The sequence below is a fragment of the Cryptomeria japonica genome, chromosome 9, assembly GCF_030272615.1.
Source record: "Cryptomeria japonica chromosome 9, Sugi_1.0, whole genome shotgun sequence".
NCBI lineage: Eukaryota > Viridiplantae > Streptophyta > Pinopsida > Cupressales > Cupressaceae > Cryptomeria > Cryptomeria japonica.
The window spans coordinates 522,876,836-522,897,527 of NC_081413.1; the positions used below are offsets into that span (position 1 = coordinate 522,876,836).

The 20,692-nt window shown below is 35.3% G+C and overlaps 1 protein-coding gene across 5 annotated transcripts in view; it reads left to right on the plus strand.

The window, feature by feature from the left end:
• LOC131077033 (sodium/hydrogen exchanger 1) overlaps positions 1 to 20,692 on the plus strand; it is a 182,190-nt gene that overhangs the window by 54,008 nt on the left and 107,490 nt on the right. For all 5 annotated transcript variants that reach the window (XR_009113518.2, XM_058014396.2, XM_058014395.2 and 2 more), the window contains exons 5-6: positions 15,189 to 15,248; positions 15,365 to 15,411. Coding sequence is in view for 4 of the 5 variants with exons in the window: in XM_058014396.2 (XP_057870379.1) it covers positions 15,189 to 15,248; positions 15,365 to 15,411 (107 nt within the window). In the remaining variant the exon portion in view is untranslated. The remainder of the gene's footprint in view (positions 1 to 15,188; positions 15,249 to 15,364; positions 15,412 to 20,692) is intronic.

Sequence of the window (20,692 nt, forward strand, 5' to 3'; positions counted from 1 at the left end):
AGTTAATTGATATCAGTCCATGTGTTTGATTATATCACATCATTGTAATGTCATATTGGGCTTTCATATGAATAAAGAATGAAGGAGTATTGGCTGCATCTTATATAATTTTTTTCTGAGGATGTATGACAACTGTTTGTCATAATGCCAGTTAGTAGTTGTCCATATTTGAGAGGCAAATTCGTTATGTTACATCTCTAGGTAGTTGTCTATGCATTTCTTGGTTATCATACTTTCATTTGCAAGACATATGTAGTCGTTCTTTCATGAGGAATTAGTGTTTAATGTCCTTCATATTAAACTGAAACTACTGAGACATACATCAGCATAACACGCAAAATCAAAGTTGCATAACACGCAGATTGAAAAAGACAGGTTGTTAGCAAATATTTCTTGCCTATTCAGTTAAAACACTACAAGGGACATTACATCTGGTTCTGACCATTTGATAGGAGAAAGAGGTGCATGCTCATCAAAGCTAGGCTAAGTATATTCTGCATTATCTTCCAGCTGATCCGGCACAAGGAAAGGTTTAGTCGTTCTGATCAAGCTTACTGGCAGTTTGGACCATAGTCTTTTCTTGATGTCAAATTCATCTGCAGCATTTGCCCAAAAATCCTCTATGTCTGAGTCTTTCTCCATTCATTGATCCAATATTGTTGTGAGGATCATAATTAGCTCTGAATCGGTAGAATATAAAGGGATACCACTGCATTTCTAGCTTGGCACTTTCAGTTCCTGTGCTATTGGACAAGACTCCTGCATATTTGCAATAAAGAATGGAAAGGGTATAGCTGCCTTTTGTCTTATTTTTTTGAAGCTCTTATATGTTTCTAGTTGTTTGAGAACTTCAAGTAGGACCATCTTGTTGGTTGGATAGATCGGAAGTCAGTAAGGATGACCGTCAAAACCTTGAACTCTTATGTATGTAAATTTCAGAAACTGGATAAACCAGGATCCATACTTGCTGATTAGACTTTTAGCTTCCGGAGACAACCTCTGGTGAGTTCCTCCTTGTGGTGTCCTTGTGATATACATTAGGAATGCATCATTCACTTGCTTGAAATGGCTCTCCTCCTTAAGTTGTAGTCGAGGATAACAGTCATAAGACTTGAATTCATTTTCTCCATTGCCAACTACGCCTTTGTAGATCAGTCTGGAATATCTAAAATTCCTGGCCAATGAGTGGATAATGTAGGAGCTCATGTAGAATGACTGTGTCTTCTCCAAATTTATCAACTATTCATGAAGATTGTTGCTGATTATGCAGGACCAATTGAACATCTTGACTCCCAAGGTAATTTCATTGATGAAATAGTACATCCACGTTTCGAATGGCACTCCCTGAGGGCTGCCCATTACCCTATTCAACAATAGGATGATATCACCATATTCCTCTTTGAAGTATGGTTGCAACAAATTCTTTGGCACTTTCCCTTGGGGTCTTTTCTTTTCCAACCATGACTTGTTAATATTTGCCGCACAGAGCTCAAACTGGTTATCATTGATCTTTTTGGTATCTTCTTTGGTCTTGTAGGAGGTTTTATTGTAGTTTGGAATTCCAAACGTCTCTTGAATGGCTAACTCTGAAAGATTAGCTAAAACCCTTCCATCAGGTGCAATGATCTCTCTTGACTGTGTTGTAGTGTAAAGCACACTCAACTATCAGCTCAACACATACTTTAGCCAGTGGAAATCTAGCTGCTTGGATGATGCCATTTCTCATCATCCGGCGAGCAATGGGTGTCGGCAAGTATCCATCATGCCCATACATTCTCTTTTTGAATTCTTCCGAATCCACATGCCCAAGGTTAGTGTCTGTGACATTCTTCCATTTAGATTTGATCTTGTATCTCGGCTGTACTCCTTTACTGGCAAATTTCATTGGTGCTTTTCTGGAAGGTGCTCCTTTGGTGGTCATTAACCTGCATAACACATAAAAAATCAATATTATTTTAAAGACAACTTGCTGATTTTAATTCTGATTTTCAGACCCTTTTACTTGAAAGTTTCACTTTCAGCGTGTCAAAAAGCTAAATTTCTGCGAAAAAGTAAACTGAAAGTGAAGAATTTGGTCTAGAAATTGATGAATTTTGAAAGAAATAAGATAGAATAATAGAAGAATTCAGTCAAACTCAGATTTTGGGTATTCGAAATTGATCTTGTGACTGAAATTCACCTTCAATTCTGACAATTTTGTCTTAAAATCAGAAAAAGCACTTTGATCTTGCATTTCAACACTTAGAAAATTTTACTCCTTCAAAATTCCTCTTCAAAAATCAATTTTCACAAAAATATGAGAGAGAAAACTTCTTCTCAATTGCTCTCCAAATTTCCAACCTGAATAATGAATTTTGAAAGTGATTGGTTGAAAGTATAGAGTTTCAGGATTTTAAACTTAGAAGCTTCATCTTTGTGTTTTTTTTTAAATTTTTTTATTATATTATTTTTTTTTGTGTTTTTATGTTTTAAATCTTTCCAAAATGGAAAGTTTTATTTCTCTCTCAAAATTCCATCCTTAGCTAAGGAATCCTCTAGAACTTTCTTTCAATTTCTAAAATTTTTGAATTTTCGAAAATCTTTTTAAGTGTTGGAAAATAATTAAAAATATTTATGTGTCAAGTTTTATTTTCCAACCTGTTCATTTGCTTGACCCTTGATTTCATGTGCTTATTTTGTCGAAATTATTTTCCTTTTGGCCAATTTTTGTCTTTCGCTATGGCAAGTTGATTGTGTTCATGTTTTACCCATAGGTCATGGGTGAATTTTTATGTCTTGCTCAGGCATCTTCACATATTCCATTTATGCCTAGGTGAACTTGGTAGGTCTAATGCCTTATTCATCTTGGCCAATTCATTTGACCAACTTGTATTTGATCAAACTTTCAAGGTGTTTGGTCCATTTACCTTGGGCAAATTTTCACGTTTTCTTTGGACTTTGGATAGGCACATGTTTGGACGTCCATCTTAACTTCTTTCCATGTGTATTGCTTTTCTTCTTTGCAACCTTGTCTTACTTTTCTACATGGCAGACTTGAGAGTTGTTTGGACAATCTTCCTTTCAACTTTGATAGCTTTATGTGCTTTGTTTTTCTCTTTCATGTCTAGGCGAAGTTGGATAGCATTATGCCAAGGCGGACTTGGCTAATGTCTTGCCACTTTCAACTTGTGCTTGGGCAGAGTTTAGGTTGGATGTGCCATTCCACTCCTAGGCAAGGCGGACTTAAGGCTTGGAGTGCATTAGACATGCTTTCTTTTGCTTTATTTGCTTTTATCCTTCTCCCTACATTAATTTCCTTTCCTTTCTTATGGCTTTGGCTTAATTCTCTTATTATCCCAAGTGCTTGTCTTCTTTTCATGCCATGTTTTTATGCTTTCTTGGCGGACTTGGAATGTGCTTTGCCATTCTTTCTCAAGGCTTGGCGGACATGGAAGTTTGTTTGCCAATTTATGTTTTGCTTTAGTCTTGGCGAATTTGGAAACATGTTGCCATTCCAAACTCCTTGCTTTCTTCTTACTCTCAATCCTTGCCTTAGCTTTATTTCTTTCCTTTCAACTTGGTCTTGTTGGCTTAACCTCAAGTAGGAGTTTAATCAACTCTCGCCATGAGTTTCTTAACTGCGAGTAGGGGTTTATCATGTGCTTGCCAACTTTATTTGGACATGGGGCGGACTTGGAAGACATCATGCCAACTTTCTTTAGCTTTAATCCTTTTCCATGCCTAGCAAACTTCAAGTGTTTTCTTTCGAAGGTGGACTTGAAGGTGGACAAGACATGTTTGTTTTGATTTGCTTTATCTCTTGCAACCTTTCTAACTTATCAACTTTGTTTAGCTTTTCATCTTTCAAACCTTTGCTAACCTTTTGAAGATAAGATTCGTTTTATTCCAACCATGTCTTGCTTTGTTTTGTCTTCATCATGGCGCACTTGACAAACAACTTGCTAGGGCGGAGTTTGAAGTGCATTGGACATGTTTTAATCATGCTTTATTTCACTTTTGTCTTTCTCCTAGAGGGCGGGCTTTGGCTCTCATTGGACATGCTTTCTTCTTGTCTTCCTCGTAGAGGGCGGACTTGGAAGAAGTCTTGCCAACTATATTTTGGCTTTGTGTAAGCAGACTTGAAGATGATTTGGACATGCTTTCTAAGTGTTTGCCATCCTTATGTCTTTCTAGGCAGACTTGAGAGGTCCCCTGCCATTGGCGGACTTTAGGAGAGCTTGACATGCTAGTTGATGTGCAATCTTTCAAACTTCTAGACAACTTTGTTTGCCATTCCTTTCCTTGGGCGAATTTGTCCTTGATGCCAATTTTTCTTCCAAACACATTTATTTGAGCTGCTATGGTCATATATGATCTCCCATAACAGTATTGGATTCATCTGGAACAAAACCCTAGTTAGGGTTTCCACCTTGCTTTTTGCACTTGGAGACCTAATTTTTCAGTTTTGAGGATATGGGTACTGATGAAATGGCTTGAGGAATGTTCTTCTAGAACAAAACCCTAATTGTTTTTACCCTGCTTTTTACACTTAGAGACCAAATATTTCAATTTTGAAGACATGGGCAATGATAATATGACCTGAGGAACAAAACCCTAATCCTACTTTCAAAAAAGCAGAAAAAAGCAAAAAGCAAGCCAAAAAAGTTGATTCTCGGATTGTGCCCAAAGTGCCAAAAACAAAACTTTCTAAATTTAGAGAAAAACAAAAAAGCATAATTTCCTTAAAATAGAAAGTGGTCTGAAATGACCCAAAGCAATTGCGATCCTCGTCCTTTAGACCTGCTAAGAACTTTGACAACATTTAAACATGATTCTGAGCATGATTTCATTACTTGGCTTGAGATGACTTCAAAACTTTGACTCAAAACTCTCAAAGAAAATAGATTAATGAAACTGCAGAGCTAGGACAAAACCCTAAAAAGCAAAAAACAAGGGGTCCCCATCTGCGATGGTACGATGTGTGAAATAGGTCACAATAGTGCCCTTAGTGAGTTGAGACTCACTTATGTATTGTTGGGTTGGTGCCCATTTTGAAGATTAATAAGAGTTTGATTTGCCGTGGTTTTTTCCCCAAAAGGGTTTTCCATGAGAAACTTTGGTGTTTGGCCTTCACTAATTTATCTTTGTCTTTGGAGTTTCAAGTTTTAAATTTATGCAGTACTTATTCACAACCCCACCTCCTCCCCCCCCTCTCTCAGTATTGCTTGTGTGCTCTTCAATTGGTATCAGAGCATGTACCTTCTGTTAAGGCTTAAAAGCTTGAGGGTTGATTCTATTGACACTTGAAGATGAATGCTTTGGAAGGTCTTGCAACAAACAAAGCTCCTTTGATGGATCAAACTACGCTTTTTGGTGTGTCAGAATGCGTGCTTACTTGATGTCTCTTGGATTTGATGTCTGGAATTGTGTGGTGACTGGCTATACAGTTCCTCAAAACCCACCATCCACTACAGATGGAAAGAAAGCATTTGAAAGCAATGCTAAGGCTGTGAATGCTATACTGTGTGGATTGTCAGAATCTGAATTTGTTAAAGTCATGCATTGTGATACTACTCAAGTCATGTGGGATAAACTCAAGAATGTCTATGAAGGAGATAAAAAGGTGAAGAAAGCCAAGCTTCAAACTCATAGAATGCAATTTGAAAGTCTGAAAATGAAAGAAGATGAGAATGTTGCAGCCTATTTTCTAAGAGTAGATGAAGTCGTGAATTCACTTAAGGGTCTTGGTGAGAAGGTTGATGATAATTTGGTTATTCAAAATTTTTTAAGGATAGTTTGGTCTTTACCTTTAAGATTTGATGCAAAGATTTCAGCTATAGAGGAGATGGTTGATCTTGATAAACCATTGACAAACTCCATGGTATATTGATTGCATATGAGATGAGGACAAACACAGAGTCATCAAAGAGGGAGACCGCCCTCAAAGCATCAAAGAAAGGCAAGCAAAAAGAGAAAAGTTAATGTGATAGTTCAGATGATGATTCTGATTCAGAAGAACCATTTGTCTTGAGAAGGTTAAGGAAGACCAAGAATAAGATGCCTCTCAAGTGTTTTAACTGTGGAAAAACTGGACATTTTGCAGCCAAATGTCCATATGAGAATAATGAAGATAGCGGTTATGAAAAGAAGCTTAAATTTAACAAAAAGAAGTACAAAAGAAAAGATAAGAAGACATGGAAATCCAAAAAGAGTCTATATTCAAAAGAGGATGGTGATTGATCTGAAGAAATTGATGAAGAATCTCTGAGTGATGAGCTGTTGTTTATGTTTTAGAAGAAACTCATGCTGAAAACCAAGAAGATGAAGATGTTTTTGATGAAGAAGATGGAGAAGTGGATCTTGAACAAGAATTGTTAAGTGCTCTCAGTGAGATTAAAAGTTTTAAAAAGAAAAAAACTAAATTTGAAGCTACTGCTCAAAGTAGAAAGTGAGGAAAAAATCAGGAAATCACAAGCTCTTGATGATGCTAGAAAACTCATATTTAATTTGAAAATCCAGATTGAGGAAGCGAAGAAGTGTGAAGAAGAACTAAAAAATCAGATCAAGTTGGAAGAGGTAAGTTGTGAGAAACTTGAGGCTGATATTGTCTCTTTCAGGAGGTTAGATAAATCTTCATCATTGCTGAACCATGAGAGTATAAATCAGAAAGGTTCTATGTCATTGGATAACATTTTGAGTTTACAAAAACAATCTAGTGATAAAAGCAGAGTTGGTCTTGAAGAAGGTCAAAGTTCTATTTCTACAAAAGAAGGACAACAAAAGACAAATGCTAGTGGCACGATGAATTCATCATCAAAATTCAGAATTAATGCTTTCAAGAGGTCTCCTTTCTCAAGGCAAGGACATATGAACAGGTTTAATAATTCCTTTTTCTATGGTTATTGTTTTTCTTGCAACCATTTTGGACACAAAGCCATCAATTGTAGGAGGTTTATGAGGAATGATTTCTGTTTTAGAAGTAAGAATTCTTTTATTCCTCCAAGGAATTACTATGTAGTATGCTATAAATGTAATAACACATTGCAAAAGTTGGTAAAAATGAAATGTCAGATTTTTCTCAGCAGAGCAAGAAGGATGAGAAAGTGTTCAAGGCAAAAGAGGGTGCTAAGGTTTGGAAGAAGAAGAAGGAAGTGCTTGTGGAATCTCTAATTGTGCAAATAGCCCCTCATTCACAAAATGAAAAAGACAAATGGTATATTGACAGTGGTTGTTCTAGGCATATGACTGGAGACAAAAGTAAATTTCTTATTCTCAGAAGAACTAATGGAGGTAAGGTAAGATTTGGTGGTAATTTTTCAACAAAAATCAAAGGTACAGGTACACTTGTTTTGAACAATGGTGTGACAAAAATTGAGAATGCTCTATATGTAGATGGTCTGAAACACAATTTATTAAGTGTGAGCCAGTTGTGTGATCAAGGTCATAGTTTGAGTTTTAATTCAGATTGTTGTGAAGTTATAAAAGATGGTAAACTTATTGCAAACGCAAGTAGGGCTGCTAACAATTTATACACTCTTGATGATATGAAAAAGGAGAAGCTTGGAGTGTTTCCGCTCCATCATTGAGCTGCTTGCTTGGACTCAGGGGGAGTTATTTTATTGTGACATTCTTTTAGCCCCATTTCAGTTATGCAGGATGGCTTCAACTTTTGCAGGTTGGTTTTGTCATTGATGTTAAAGGGGGAGATTGTTTGACATTTTGTCATTGATGTCAAGTGGTTTTTGTCAAGCTTGTGCTATTCAAGCTAGAGGATTACTCAAAGTAATATTGGATTGAGTTTGAAGGGCTTTTCAAGTTACTATTTATTCATTAGATCTTCTCAATTTTGGTTGAGGTGCTTGACGTGCTTGAGCTGCTTGAGCTACTTGAGCTGGTTGAGATACTTGAGTTACTTGAGCTGCTTGACCTGCTTCAACTCCTTGCTTGCTTGCTCCAGCTACTTGGTTGGCTGCTTGAGGTGTTTAGCTGTCAACTTCAGCTAGCTGTATGCTTACTTGTCACTTTTGTTAGCTTCCACTTCAGGTTCTTGCCATGTTAGCCTTGACCTTTCAAAGGGTTGTATATCCTAAGTGCCATGGGTTTTGACTGGATTATGGAATGCAGTGTATATGTCAGATCGTGGGTGTTTTTCCGTAAAAAGAAAAAGGGCTTTTTTGAAGGGAAATGGTAGGATGTGGGCCACGAACTTATGTGGTCAGTGCTATTAAAAGAAAATAATATGGTGTATGTTAGAAAAACACGTCTTGGAGTGTTTTAAATGGTTGGATGCATATATGTTTTGTAGTTTGAATTCAACGTGATGTTTTAGAAAAAAAAAAAAAACAGCTTTCGTTTTCTTAGAATAGAATCGATGTTTTTGAATGGATGTGGGACGACTTTAATGGGAGGCACGATTTTGATATCGTGCTTGCAAAGGAAGTTCAGATTTGAAATCTTTTTGGTATTGATGTGAGCATATATATTTAGTGTAATAGTTTTCGAAAAATTGATTGCTCAAATAAACAGATACTCTATTGAACGATATACAATCGTATATAAAGAGCTTACAAGACGACGTTCTAAATTAAGAACTAGTCGTTTAAGTGAACTAAAAAGCTAAAAAGCCAAATAAAGCTGAAAAACTTAAAACTAAAAAGCATACTATGCATTCTTATAAAAGAAGCAATAGTTGACTAATGACTAACTAAATGACCATTAATAGAACCACAAAAGAAGGTAACTGACTAAAAGAATTAATTATTCTAATTGTTTTGAAGTCCGACAACATCTTCAACATCAATATCAAACTTCGTCAGTATTGTCACTTCATTGACGAGTTGGCACTTCAACAACCCCTTATGTGGCAACTGGCACTTTGACAACCACTTTTGAAGCAACTATTGTGCAATTACTGGCACTTCAACAATCACCTTTGTAGCCACTTTAGTAACACCTGGATGTGTATGGTTACCTAAGCATGATCTTTTTCTTTTGATCGGTAAATGATATTTTTCTATTATTTCCAAAAATTTACATTTTCTTCACAGTTCATCATCCAAAACATTCTTACGAAACAGTTCTATAAGAATGTAAAAAAATCAACCCCCTTACTCAGATTGACTCCATCACCCACTACCCAAACAAACACCATAAGCTACTAATAATAATTTACATAGATACAAAAGATTGAAGTCAACTCGAAATTTTCAACAAAACATAAACCCATGCCACTATTAAGGCACAATAACTATTTCCTTGCCTTTGCTGCTTGCAGTCCTTCCACCATCCACCGCCACCTCAGGATCATCTGCAACATCGATGTGCGCTGGCGTGAACCCAATCCACAATGTTCTCCTTGTCTTCTTCTAAGAGCCACGCGGACAACCTCGTTTCCGTCTTGATGATGAAGCCATTGTGAATCGTGAGGATCTCGTCGAACCTCCTGCTGTTCCCAAGCCATTAAATACTCCTTTATTCCATGCACGCCGATTTGTGCAGAGGCTATAGGGACATCTTTGTTGCAGTTTGCGCTCCCTATAAGATATGGGTGCAAAGGAGGACAAAATTCACCAACATGTAGCCAAGGCTCGTCAGGATAGACGAAGCCCTTCCCGTCACGCGTCATTTTGATGAAACTTTCAAGTTCTCCACACCATTCTTCTCTGACATAGTTGCTAACTATCCACCTCATGTTCTCTTTGTTTTCTAGCTCAAAACACCATGCCACCAACATGGACGCAACATTGGCATTGGTGCGGTATTTGAAGTGAGCCTTTAGGTACTCCTCCCCAAGAACAATCTTTACCCGGGTGAGAAAATCCTTATCATCAAATTTGAAAACATTTGTAAGTCTTTCATCAGAGTTTTGACCCCAAAATGCTACCATGGGTCTCGCTACTTCCAGGGAGAAGTTTGGCTCCATTCTCCAGCGACGAAAGTGATTCATTGAATTGAATCTCGATACAAGTAGCAGAAGAATGATGGTTGAAATGCCCGCACTCCTACAACATGACACTAAGTCTTTTGGCTTGTTTCATAAACCAAATGCGCCCAAAACGAAGACTCCAAAATTACTAAGTATGCCTTTAATGCACTTAGTCATTCAAAAGGCGAGCAGTGCAAATTGTTAATAACTGTGCCTTGAAACAACTCACGGTTGGTACGACATACTGAAGGAACACCACCACCCTACCCAATCAAAACAAAACCAACTTTTCTCCTCCATAGAGCAAAGGATTTGGAGAAGATCCCCATCACTTCGCATGCGTTTAGGGATATGACGTCGTATTGAATCTGACAAGCAATAAATGATCATGGTTAAAATGATGTGCTTCATTAGTACCCATTTAGTGACTCCAAATACCAATGCCACCCACCGCAAAAAGGTGACCCACCCCAATCTAAATTCAAATCAGTCCGAAATATTACTGTTGGTGGTATAAATATTTAAGCTGAGATCGCCAACCTATAAGTCAAAGACTTGGTTGGCACAAGAATCAACATCTTGATTTCCCTCCCTAAACACATGGGACGCTTTGAAATTTCGAAAGGACGCTAGGAGCTTTCTAATACATTTTATCTCTCTATCAATTTTCCAATTTTGAGCTTCGCCTTTAATAATAGCATGTGTGATAACTTGGGAGCCCCCTTCCAAATTTAAGTTCTCCACACCTAACCTGCCAGCCAATTGAACCACCAAAAGAGCCGCTTTTACTTCGGCTTCATTATTGGATCCTACTTCAAGCCGCTATTTTGCATTTGGTGATCACTACACCATGGCTATCCTTCGCAACACAACCCGTACTTGACGGTACAGGATTGCCACGAGCAGCACCATCAAAATTTATTTTGATCCACCTCGGGTCTGGTGGTCGCCAATTAGTACTCCTCTCTGCCTGTTGACAAGGTTTAACCCTTTGAAACCGATTAACTGGTCGCCTAAGCATGATCTTACTTCAAAGAGTAAATAGTCTATTGAGAAGACAATGTAATGGCACCAACAAATGGGCCATATTGGTGAGAAAAGTATATATACCGTGAAAAATAAAAATCTTGTAGAGGGGCTTGGTAATTCTCCAGTTTGAATTTTGTGAACATTGCATTTATGGAAATCAAAATTGTGTTTAGTTCTATTCAAGTTCTTATTCATCTTTTGGGATATTGAATCTTATAAATTCTATTGTATTTGGCCATATAGATGTTCCTTATTTATCAAAATCTATCTATTATGTATCATTTATTGATGATTAGTCTAGGACCCGAGTTTATTTTCATAGAAGTGAATTCAAGCTCTTTAGTTGGCTCAAATAGTTGGAGAACTAGATGGTTAAAGGATCAAGGTGTTAAGAATGGAGAACAGTGGAGAATTTTGTTTAGTAGAGTTCAATATATTTTGTAAGGAGAATGGCATAGAAAGACATAAGACAACTCCATTCTATTCCATACACCCTCAATAGAATGGATTTGTAAAATTTACAAATTTGACATTGATGGAGAGGATCAACAGTATGCTTAGTGGAGCCAAACTGAAACAAAATCTTTGGACAGCGGCTGTTAGAACATGTTACTTGATTAATATGTCTAAACAAAAATTTTGGGTAGTGGCTGGTAGTACGACATATTACTTGATTAATAGGTCTTCTACATCACCATTTGTTGAGAAAATCCGTAAGGAGGTTTGAATGGGCAAAAGGCCTTGACTTCAACATCTTCAAATGTTTGGTTGCGAGTTATATGCTCATGTGCTTGAGCAGAAGCAGTCAAAGTTGGATAACAAGGTTGTGAAATGTATGTTCGTTGGCTACGGTGTTAGCATGAAAGGGGTATACGTTTTGTTATCCTAAGGTTGTGAAAATTCTATACAATTATATTGCGATCTCAAGGGATATTAGACCTTTTACACTTGAGCAATCAAATGAGGATGAAAAGTGAATTGTGGAGCCACAACCAAAGACTAAGAAGGCTGCACTAGATGTTGAACCAAATGTCTAGGTTGGACTAGATGAGGAAGACAGTTTGGAGAGCTTAGAGAGTTTGGAAGAATTAGAGCTTCTAATTCGGCTTTTGATGCCATCCACTTGACAGAAGAGACAGCCAAAAAGTTATAGATTGCTTGATTTTAGATGCATTTTGCCTTTGATTATTAATAGGAATGAGTGTGGAATTGTGAAAATGCAATGGAGATGGATGACAATATGTCTTGGAGATTGACCATGGATGAGGACATGGTTGTGCTGAAAATTATCAAGACTTGGGACTTAGTTTAGTTGGTGGAAGGAAGGAAGCCTATTGGTTGCTAATGGGTCTTCAAGATGAAATTTAGTTTAGATGGCAATGTTAAGAAGTATAAGGTGAGATTGGTTGTGAAAGGATATTTCCAGTTGAGGGAATAGACTTTGGTGAGATTTGATCTCCAGTTGCTAAACTAACTTCTCTTAGGTTCTTGTTATTTGTTTTAGCAACATATAATCTTGATATAGAACAAATGGATCTGAAGACAACTTTTTTATGTGGTGACGTGGGGCAAGAATTCTGTATGACATAACTAGAGAACTACATTATAAAAGGTAAGGAGTGATTGATTTTTAGATTGAAGGAATCTTTCTATGATCTCAAACAATCGCTTAAAATGTGGTACCAAAAGTTTGATTCTTTTGTATTGAGACTAACATTTGTGAGGTCCAAATCAGATCACTATTCGTATTACAAACAGGATGGTGATCATTTTATTGTCATCACGTTGTATGTACATGATATGTTGTATTTTGGTAACAATAATGACGTGTTTGGCTTTCTATACTTTTTTATGAAAGGATTGGGGCTGCTAAGTTCATCTCAGGGGTGGAGATTAAAGGAGAGAGTAAACATAAAGCTTTGATTTGGCTAGAGCAATTATGTTGATTGTATATTGTAATAGTTTAGCATGGTAGACAATAAACTAGTGAGTGTTCTTGTTTTCATGGAGACAAAATTATCACTTGAGTAGTGTTTGCTTACACTTGGTGACATGGAGAATAAGGGGCTATTCTCCGTCGGGTGTGGCCTAGTCCATTGTGGATTTGTCAAAAATTGTCCACTATTTTTTTTAAAACATCATCAAAAATCTTCAAAAACTCGTCAAGTTTTTTGCCTTGGTCATCACGGGTTGAAAAATTAGAAAATGTGTGATTTTATAAAAAATCATCAAAAAAAGTGCAAAAAAAAAAACCTATTCATCGAGAAAAAATCCATGATTTTTTTATTGCAGATGTCATAAATTCCAATCGAAAGAAGGCACAATTTTTTTGAAAAAAAAATCACGAATTTTTCCAGAAAACCCTCAGCATGATTTGATTGAAGATTGGACATGATTTCCAAGAAAAGACCCACACGATTTTTACAAAAAAATTGGTGTGATTTTCAAGGAATCAAGGAATTAACCCACAGGAGCAAAGCATGTAAGGTGCATATAGGCACCAGACCACAATAGAACTCAAAACCAAATAATTGTGAACTTGAGTCCACAATAAAAGACCAAACTAGGGCCTTTGGGAAGGAACTCAATTTAAGGACTTTGCACTGTACTATGGGAGTAAGGTATGTAATGTGCATATAAGCAGCCAACCAGGACAACAGAACTTAGAACCAAATAATTTCGAAGTTAGCACTCCTGACTGTTGGCCACTTCCCACATACTGCTGTGTGACTGTAGGTTGCAGATTTAACTTCAGTGTGACTATAGCCTGCAGATCTGGCTTTGCTGACTGTATTATACTGTGTGACTGTAGACTGCAGATTCTAAGCAAGCAAGACACTTTTCAAAGTTAAATGGTTGACCAGTAAATTCCCTAAATCACTTCATTGTAGCAGATTTTTGCAGCTTTGTATCATACTCAACGAATCATGTGAATGTAGCCTGAATTTGCTTCCTGTCCTCCTAATATCCATGTCTCAACCCTGTGCTGTAAATTAAAACTTGCTGCTTAACAGATTTGTTGTGAAGAAAATTAGTCAAAAAATGCTTTAAAACAAAAAAATTAGGGTTTCCCTTTTGATTTTTAAGATTTTTGGGATATGTTGAGAGATGTGGGTGGGGTGTCTTCTACCACAGTATATGTCTCCATGCCCATGTCCCATACTGGTGATGTTTCCCAGTCTAAGAGATGCATCCCAGGGGGTGGGGATGTATTAAACTTCGCATATCTACCCTATCCAATTCTGATTTATGAGGTCAACTACATGTTTTAAAATATTTGTTAGTCTCATAAATTAAGTACAGTCAATCAATTCAACCCACTGAATTTGAATGGTTCTTTTCATTATTTAATTCAGATCAGAGTATTAGTTTCCTTTCATTTAAATTAAACTAAATAAAATCCTTTTTATTATAAGCCGAATTTAAATAACAGAGAAATAATCTGAAGTAAAGTGGATCTTATTATCATGCTACTATTTCAATAAATGATTCACTAGGATTAACCCCATGAATTAAATCTCTCATCTGACTGAAAAATGAGAGGATTCACATTTAAATTGATTCTTTTTTCAAGGGGACTCTTTGATTAGTGATAATCAAAGGAGGTGATTTGAGAGACAAGAAGTGGCATGCTGAATATTCTTGGCTAGTTTTGAGTAAAACATTTCTCTCCTTATTATTCTTCACCAAGTGATGGAGGAAATTTCTCCTCTTCTTTGTGCACTAATTTTTCATTTTGAGAAGATAAAAAATATGCATTCTTTCCTTAAGCTTTAATGGGAACCCACCCCAGAACAAATTTATATAACAAACAAGATGCAAAGCAACTTAAGAAGAAATTATAACTTACAAAGTAAAAATGAGAACATACATCTTCAAAAGAATAAAAATTGTGAATATGACTATACTATGCTGCATTTTCTAATACTATGATATAATTTCACAAAGTTTAAGATAATTCTATAACAAAGCTAGATTGAAAAGTAGGAAACTAGTGGTTGGTACTTATCTTCATAGTTAATGAGGCTTACAGATTGTAAATCTTGTGTTAATGATGAGAAGCTTTGCATAGCAATTGACATTCGTCATTGTTAGAAATTTACTTTTGTGCACCTTTTATCTAAGGCAAATCCACTGTATAACAGTTGAATCTAATTATCTAGAGGGTTTTTTTTCTAAAAACTAATATTGTTTGATTATCGATAGAGATTTTTCAATTTTTTTCTTTTCTAATTGAAATTAACTTAATCTCCAGGTGCAATGTTGCTATTCAAGAAGTTTAATATTGGTCCTTTTGAAATTGGAGAATATCTCGGTGAGCACTAGTCTGTTTTTTTATCTTTTTGTGAATGTTTCATTGTTCTCTTTTAAGCTACTTGAGGATGATTTCAATTGTAATGTGATGTAATCTAATATTATTTGTATATGCAGCGATTGGAACTATTTTCTCTGCAACTGACTCAGTTTGCACTCTCCAGGTTAGTTTTTCCATGGATAAAGTGGGCTGTATCATTCCAGCAATGTATGTGAACTGAAAACAAAATATTATCTGGGAAAAAGCTCATGGAAGTTCATTTTATTACATCAAAAGGGAACAATAAACTGGAAAATTTGCAGAAAGGTTTAAAAATTACATAATTGTCAAGAATTAAACATATACAAGAGACAGACATAGAAGGGAGGGGCTCTGGGAATTAGGGGAGACATAGTCATCTTATCAATGTTAGCTTCTTCTTGTGCAAATCTGTTAGTTATGCTTTTGGCTTTGTTTGACTGTATTTAGGGTTTGCTTCTCATTTTCTTGGTTATGTTGTTCTTGGGATGGGATGGATGTAAAACCTTTTTGGTAAGCTTGTGGTCAAAAGTGGTAAGAAAAATGAAATGTTGAGATATAAAGTGATGTTGATCAAAGTGGGAAGGGTTGATGGTGTGCGGCACAAAGTTTTGGTTTAAACTCAATTCATTGAGTGGATGAATTTGGATGCTACAATAAATAGGGATGCAAGGGAAATAGGAGTTTAGAAAGTAATTGAATGTGGTGAGAGGAAAGGAACTCCTTTGCGTCCACTTGAGAATCGCCCTAATCAACCTACTATTGAGAGTGGAAGGAAGGAGTGGATATGGGAAGATGTTGTTCAAGGAAGTGGTTAGAGGAGAGCAGATTGTGCTGGGAGGGGCAATGGTGTTTAAGTGTCTGCATGCAGAGGAAATAAAGATGATGTTGCAAAAGTAGAAGGCAATGAGACCTCAATGTCATTCGGAAGGCATGGTAGGCAGTCTAATCTTCTTTTCCTTTCTCCTAATGATGAAATGGATAAAGCATTTGATGAAGAAGAGATTAGATCGAAGAGATGTGGTATTTTTTTAGTTTGTTTGAATGCTAAGACTTCACTTTCCTACAACTTATTTGATAGCTGTATTATCAATGTGGGTGAAAAAGAATGTAGACTTTTATAAGTTTTTGTAGAATGATAAAAAAGGGGGTTTTGTTGTTTAGAAAAAAGCCTCTATCATTAAAAATGGGTTGGTGATAGATGTTTTTGGGATATGGGCAAATTTATCTTTGATGCCTTGCCATGGTATTAGGTTTGAACTTCAAACAATAAATGAAACATACATCCCCTTTGCAGATTGAAATTTGAAAAATCCTTTTACTAGTGTAGTGTATTTTTCTCGAGCAGTGAAGCCAATTGGTGAAGTTTTAAGGTTGAAGGAGGTAGGGTTGCTTTGCTTCATTTGCATGTGAGGGTTTTGATCATACTTATAAGACTTGGTGTGAAAGGTACGAAAATGTGAATCATAATAATGGAATCAATGCAATGCAAATCCAAACTCACAATCCACACCATCACGATATGAAGTCTAAGATCTATGCATAAATCAAATGATAAACAATAATACTAACGCAAAGACCTTAGGAGACTCTATTGTTGCTTGAGATTGGCTTGAATGTAATGTCCCCTTCCAAAATAACCCAGGTTACCCTAGAAGATTATTCTCTGCTACTAAAGATAGATCAGAAAATGGAAATACCTTTAATTGCTTTAATAGGGAGACCTGCAACACACGTTAGAAAATGATCCATTTCATTTTAACATATAAGTGTCTAGTAAGTGTAAGCTGATTATACTGATGCAGAAAATAAAGAATAATAAGAAAGAATAGACCAGTTATGATTCATGAAGTAAGCAAATCTAACTATGGTTCATAAATAAACAAAAAAAGGTTATATAGAGAAGATTAATTTAGGATGAATTTAAGTAATGGTTCCTGATTATAGCAAGTTAGATTGGATGACTTGATAGGGTGCCTTAATAACTGTTCTCCCTTTATCAAGATCCACTTGTGAGGGTGTCTGAACCATTCTCCCCTGTATTATACTTATGAGGGTGTCTGAACTGTTCTCCCTCTTTTCATGCTTATGAGGGTGTTTGAATCGTTCTCCCTCTTTTCATACTTATTTGGGTGTCTGAACTGTTCTCCCTCCTTTCATACTTATGAGGGTGTCTGAACCATTCTCCCTCTTTCTCAATCTCTTCTCAGAATATCAGAAATTATGTCAAAGCCAGACTTATATAAACACATATATTTCAGAGTATTAATATACAGAATACTGTTTCTTATCTATCTTAAAGATTTACCAATGCTGTTTATGTACAGCCAGTTACATAAATATATAAATACTGCAATAGTGTTGCACAGAAAATCCTTACCAGAAGACGTCTTTCCCCAAGTATTATTGCATGAGTGTGAGCAGAACTTATTCCTTTGATTCTGATTTCTCCAGCCTGTAAACTTTCTTCCCCCCTGCCCAGTTCTTTTGGGGGGTATTTAATCTTCCCCTCACGTGGTGGAATGCCACGTTTCATCAGTCACAGCTTTTGATGGCAGCGACCCCTTGGAAAGGTCGCTGCCTCTCCCAAATCATTGGTTATATTCCCAGCCAATAATGGTTATGTCTAACATCATAATAACAAATCCATCTTCAACAGTTAATTAATATTTAACAATCAATTAATATTTAACAGTTAATTAACATTTAATAGTTAACTAATATTAAATGTGAATAGTCATTAAGATCTGTCAAATTAATAGTATTGTTTTAAAATTCTTCTATAAGAAAATAAGGGGATATGACATTGAATTCTTTGTTATGTGAGTTGTTCTTCAGAATAGCATAACCATGATTGTACAATGATATAGTAAATGAAGGATTGATGCTTGATAAATGTTTGATAGTTGCCAGCTCTTGATTGATATTGTTCATGAAAGTGATAATTTGACTATAGTGTAGGTACACAAAAGTGCTAGCTAGGGAAATGAGTGAATGAAGGTCTTATTTATATGCCTCACATTACATTTGATCAATGGTAGGGATTAAATTGCAAGATGAATGGTTGAGAAAAATTGAGAGAGGGTGAGACTTATAATACACTTGGATTGATGAGGTGGAAGGATAATGCAAGGGGTAAATGCATAGAGGAAATAAATAAAATATTAATTTTATTTATTTGAGGTGGGAACATTAAATAAAATATTGAATTTATTTAATTTGAGAGGGAAGTATTAGCTATTTAAATAAATTTTGAAAATTATTTAATTATGAGAGAGAAATTAACTAATGTTCGGCTAAAAATGTTAAAATTAATTAAATAAAAATATTTAATAGAAAAGGTTAATGAAATAAATAAATAATAATTTTTTAATTATTAAAGGAAAATTTATTTAATTAAATATTTAAAAAATTATTTAAATAATATGGATAGAAGAATCAGTGAGAAGGTGACATGACAAAAATGCATAGTTATTTTTAGATGTTTACACTTGGACTTGGCATAGACTTGACATGCTGATTTTCGACTTGGACTTAGACACAACACTTAGATTTGGAAAATTGATTAAACCTTGAAATTCAGACTTTTTTTAGTGATTCATTGATTCAAAGCTTTTACTATTTACTCTTCATTAATCATTTGTAAAGACATAATAAATTAATCAAATAGAAGCTACTTTGATCATATACACAAGTATACATTGATCAAATGAGTATAAAAGCAAAGCTGAAGGAAACAACATTTTCAAATGTAGAAATATTCTCAAGTGTTCTAGGTGTACAAAAACTTATGGACGATGAAATCCTGGCATCGAAAACAAAAACCAAAAGTACAAGTAATTGGTTAACCCTCTATATTGCTTGGATTTAGGTTTGGTTGGTGCTCGGTTCCAATCTAGGCTGCAACAAGGGATTTTGCCAGGGCATTCACAACAAATTATGGATTCATCATGGACAAACCAATCGAACCCATGGTGAATCTAGAGAAATCTGACTGTACCCAAGGTGAACTTGCTTAGAAAAACTACATTTTTTTATTTTTAATTTTTTAAAATCTTTTTTAGACTTTTCCTGATAAGCAGGATTGAAGCTGAATTGCTGAAAGTTGGTTCAATACTGTTGAGTCTTGATCTCTCCTACTTCTTTGTAGGATGTGCATGTAAAAGTGAAGCGAAATTGATGATTGTCAATTGATCATATCAGATATTGGATAATACTATCCTCAAGCTCACCATAGATGGATCTATTGGCTTCCTTGCCCTATCCATCGCCTTGTACACATGGCCCATTGTGGGCTTTGCTGTCATACCCCGCTCCTTTGATCAGATATACTAGATCATTTAGGCTATAAAAATATAACACAATCATATTTGTGAAATTAGTTGATTATTTATTCATCATGATTAGTTAACTAGTTGATTCTTTGATTATTTGTTAATTAACCATTATTTAATTATTTGATTATTTATTCATCATGATTAGTTAATTAGTTGATTAATTGATCATTTGTTAATTAACCATTAATTAATATACATAGTGTAATGTTTATTAATTAATAATTCATCATAATTTAAATAACCATTACTTAATTATTAAGAGTTATTAGCAGCAAATATTAATATCCTTTTACATATCCTAACACCGACTAAGTATTAGTAATACCATACAAAGGAAAAAGCACGATTTGTATTTAGTGATGCAGCGCTTTGCATTTGGAAGCATAAGGACACAATGTATCAATAAAGGGGAACCATTGCCAAAGGACACGTCTGATCCCAGCAGCCCATCATTGGGCAAAGATAGTATTAAAGACCAAACAATATTTTGTGGAAGGCAGGGTGGAAAAAAGAAAGGAAGAGGAAGCTTAAGGGAATCACAGAAGTAACAAAGAGTCAAAGCAAGGGTAAATACACTCCATACGGGCATGATGTATCTAACCCACTGCTTACTATGACAACATCAGAAATTTAATAAGATATAAATACTTCATTCTGTTATTCTAATTTGATAGCATTTTTTCAGAAACTAATATAGGATAGTCTGCAAGTATCAGATTCAAAAACAATTATAACTGAATTTAGTAAAGTACTAATAATCACAGTAGGTATTAGAAATCATAATGCAGATATTAAAGATTCTTCAGATATTAAATATAATATATGTAGATATTAAATACAATGAATATAGATACTAAATATATTGAATGTAGATATTAAACATAAGAAATGTAGATATTAAATACAATGAATATAGATATCAAATGAGTATATATATATATATTAAACATGCATAAATATTATAGACATTAAACGTCCAAATGTTAAATAATAAGTATGTATAATCTAGGAAGATGTTAAACGTAATGAACACGATATTAACAAGTATAATCATCATAAATATGGAACACGTTGTATATGCAAGATCAT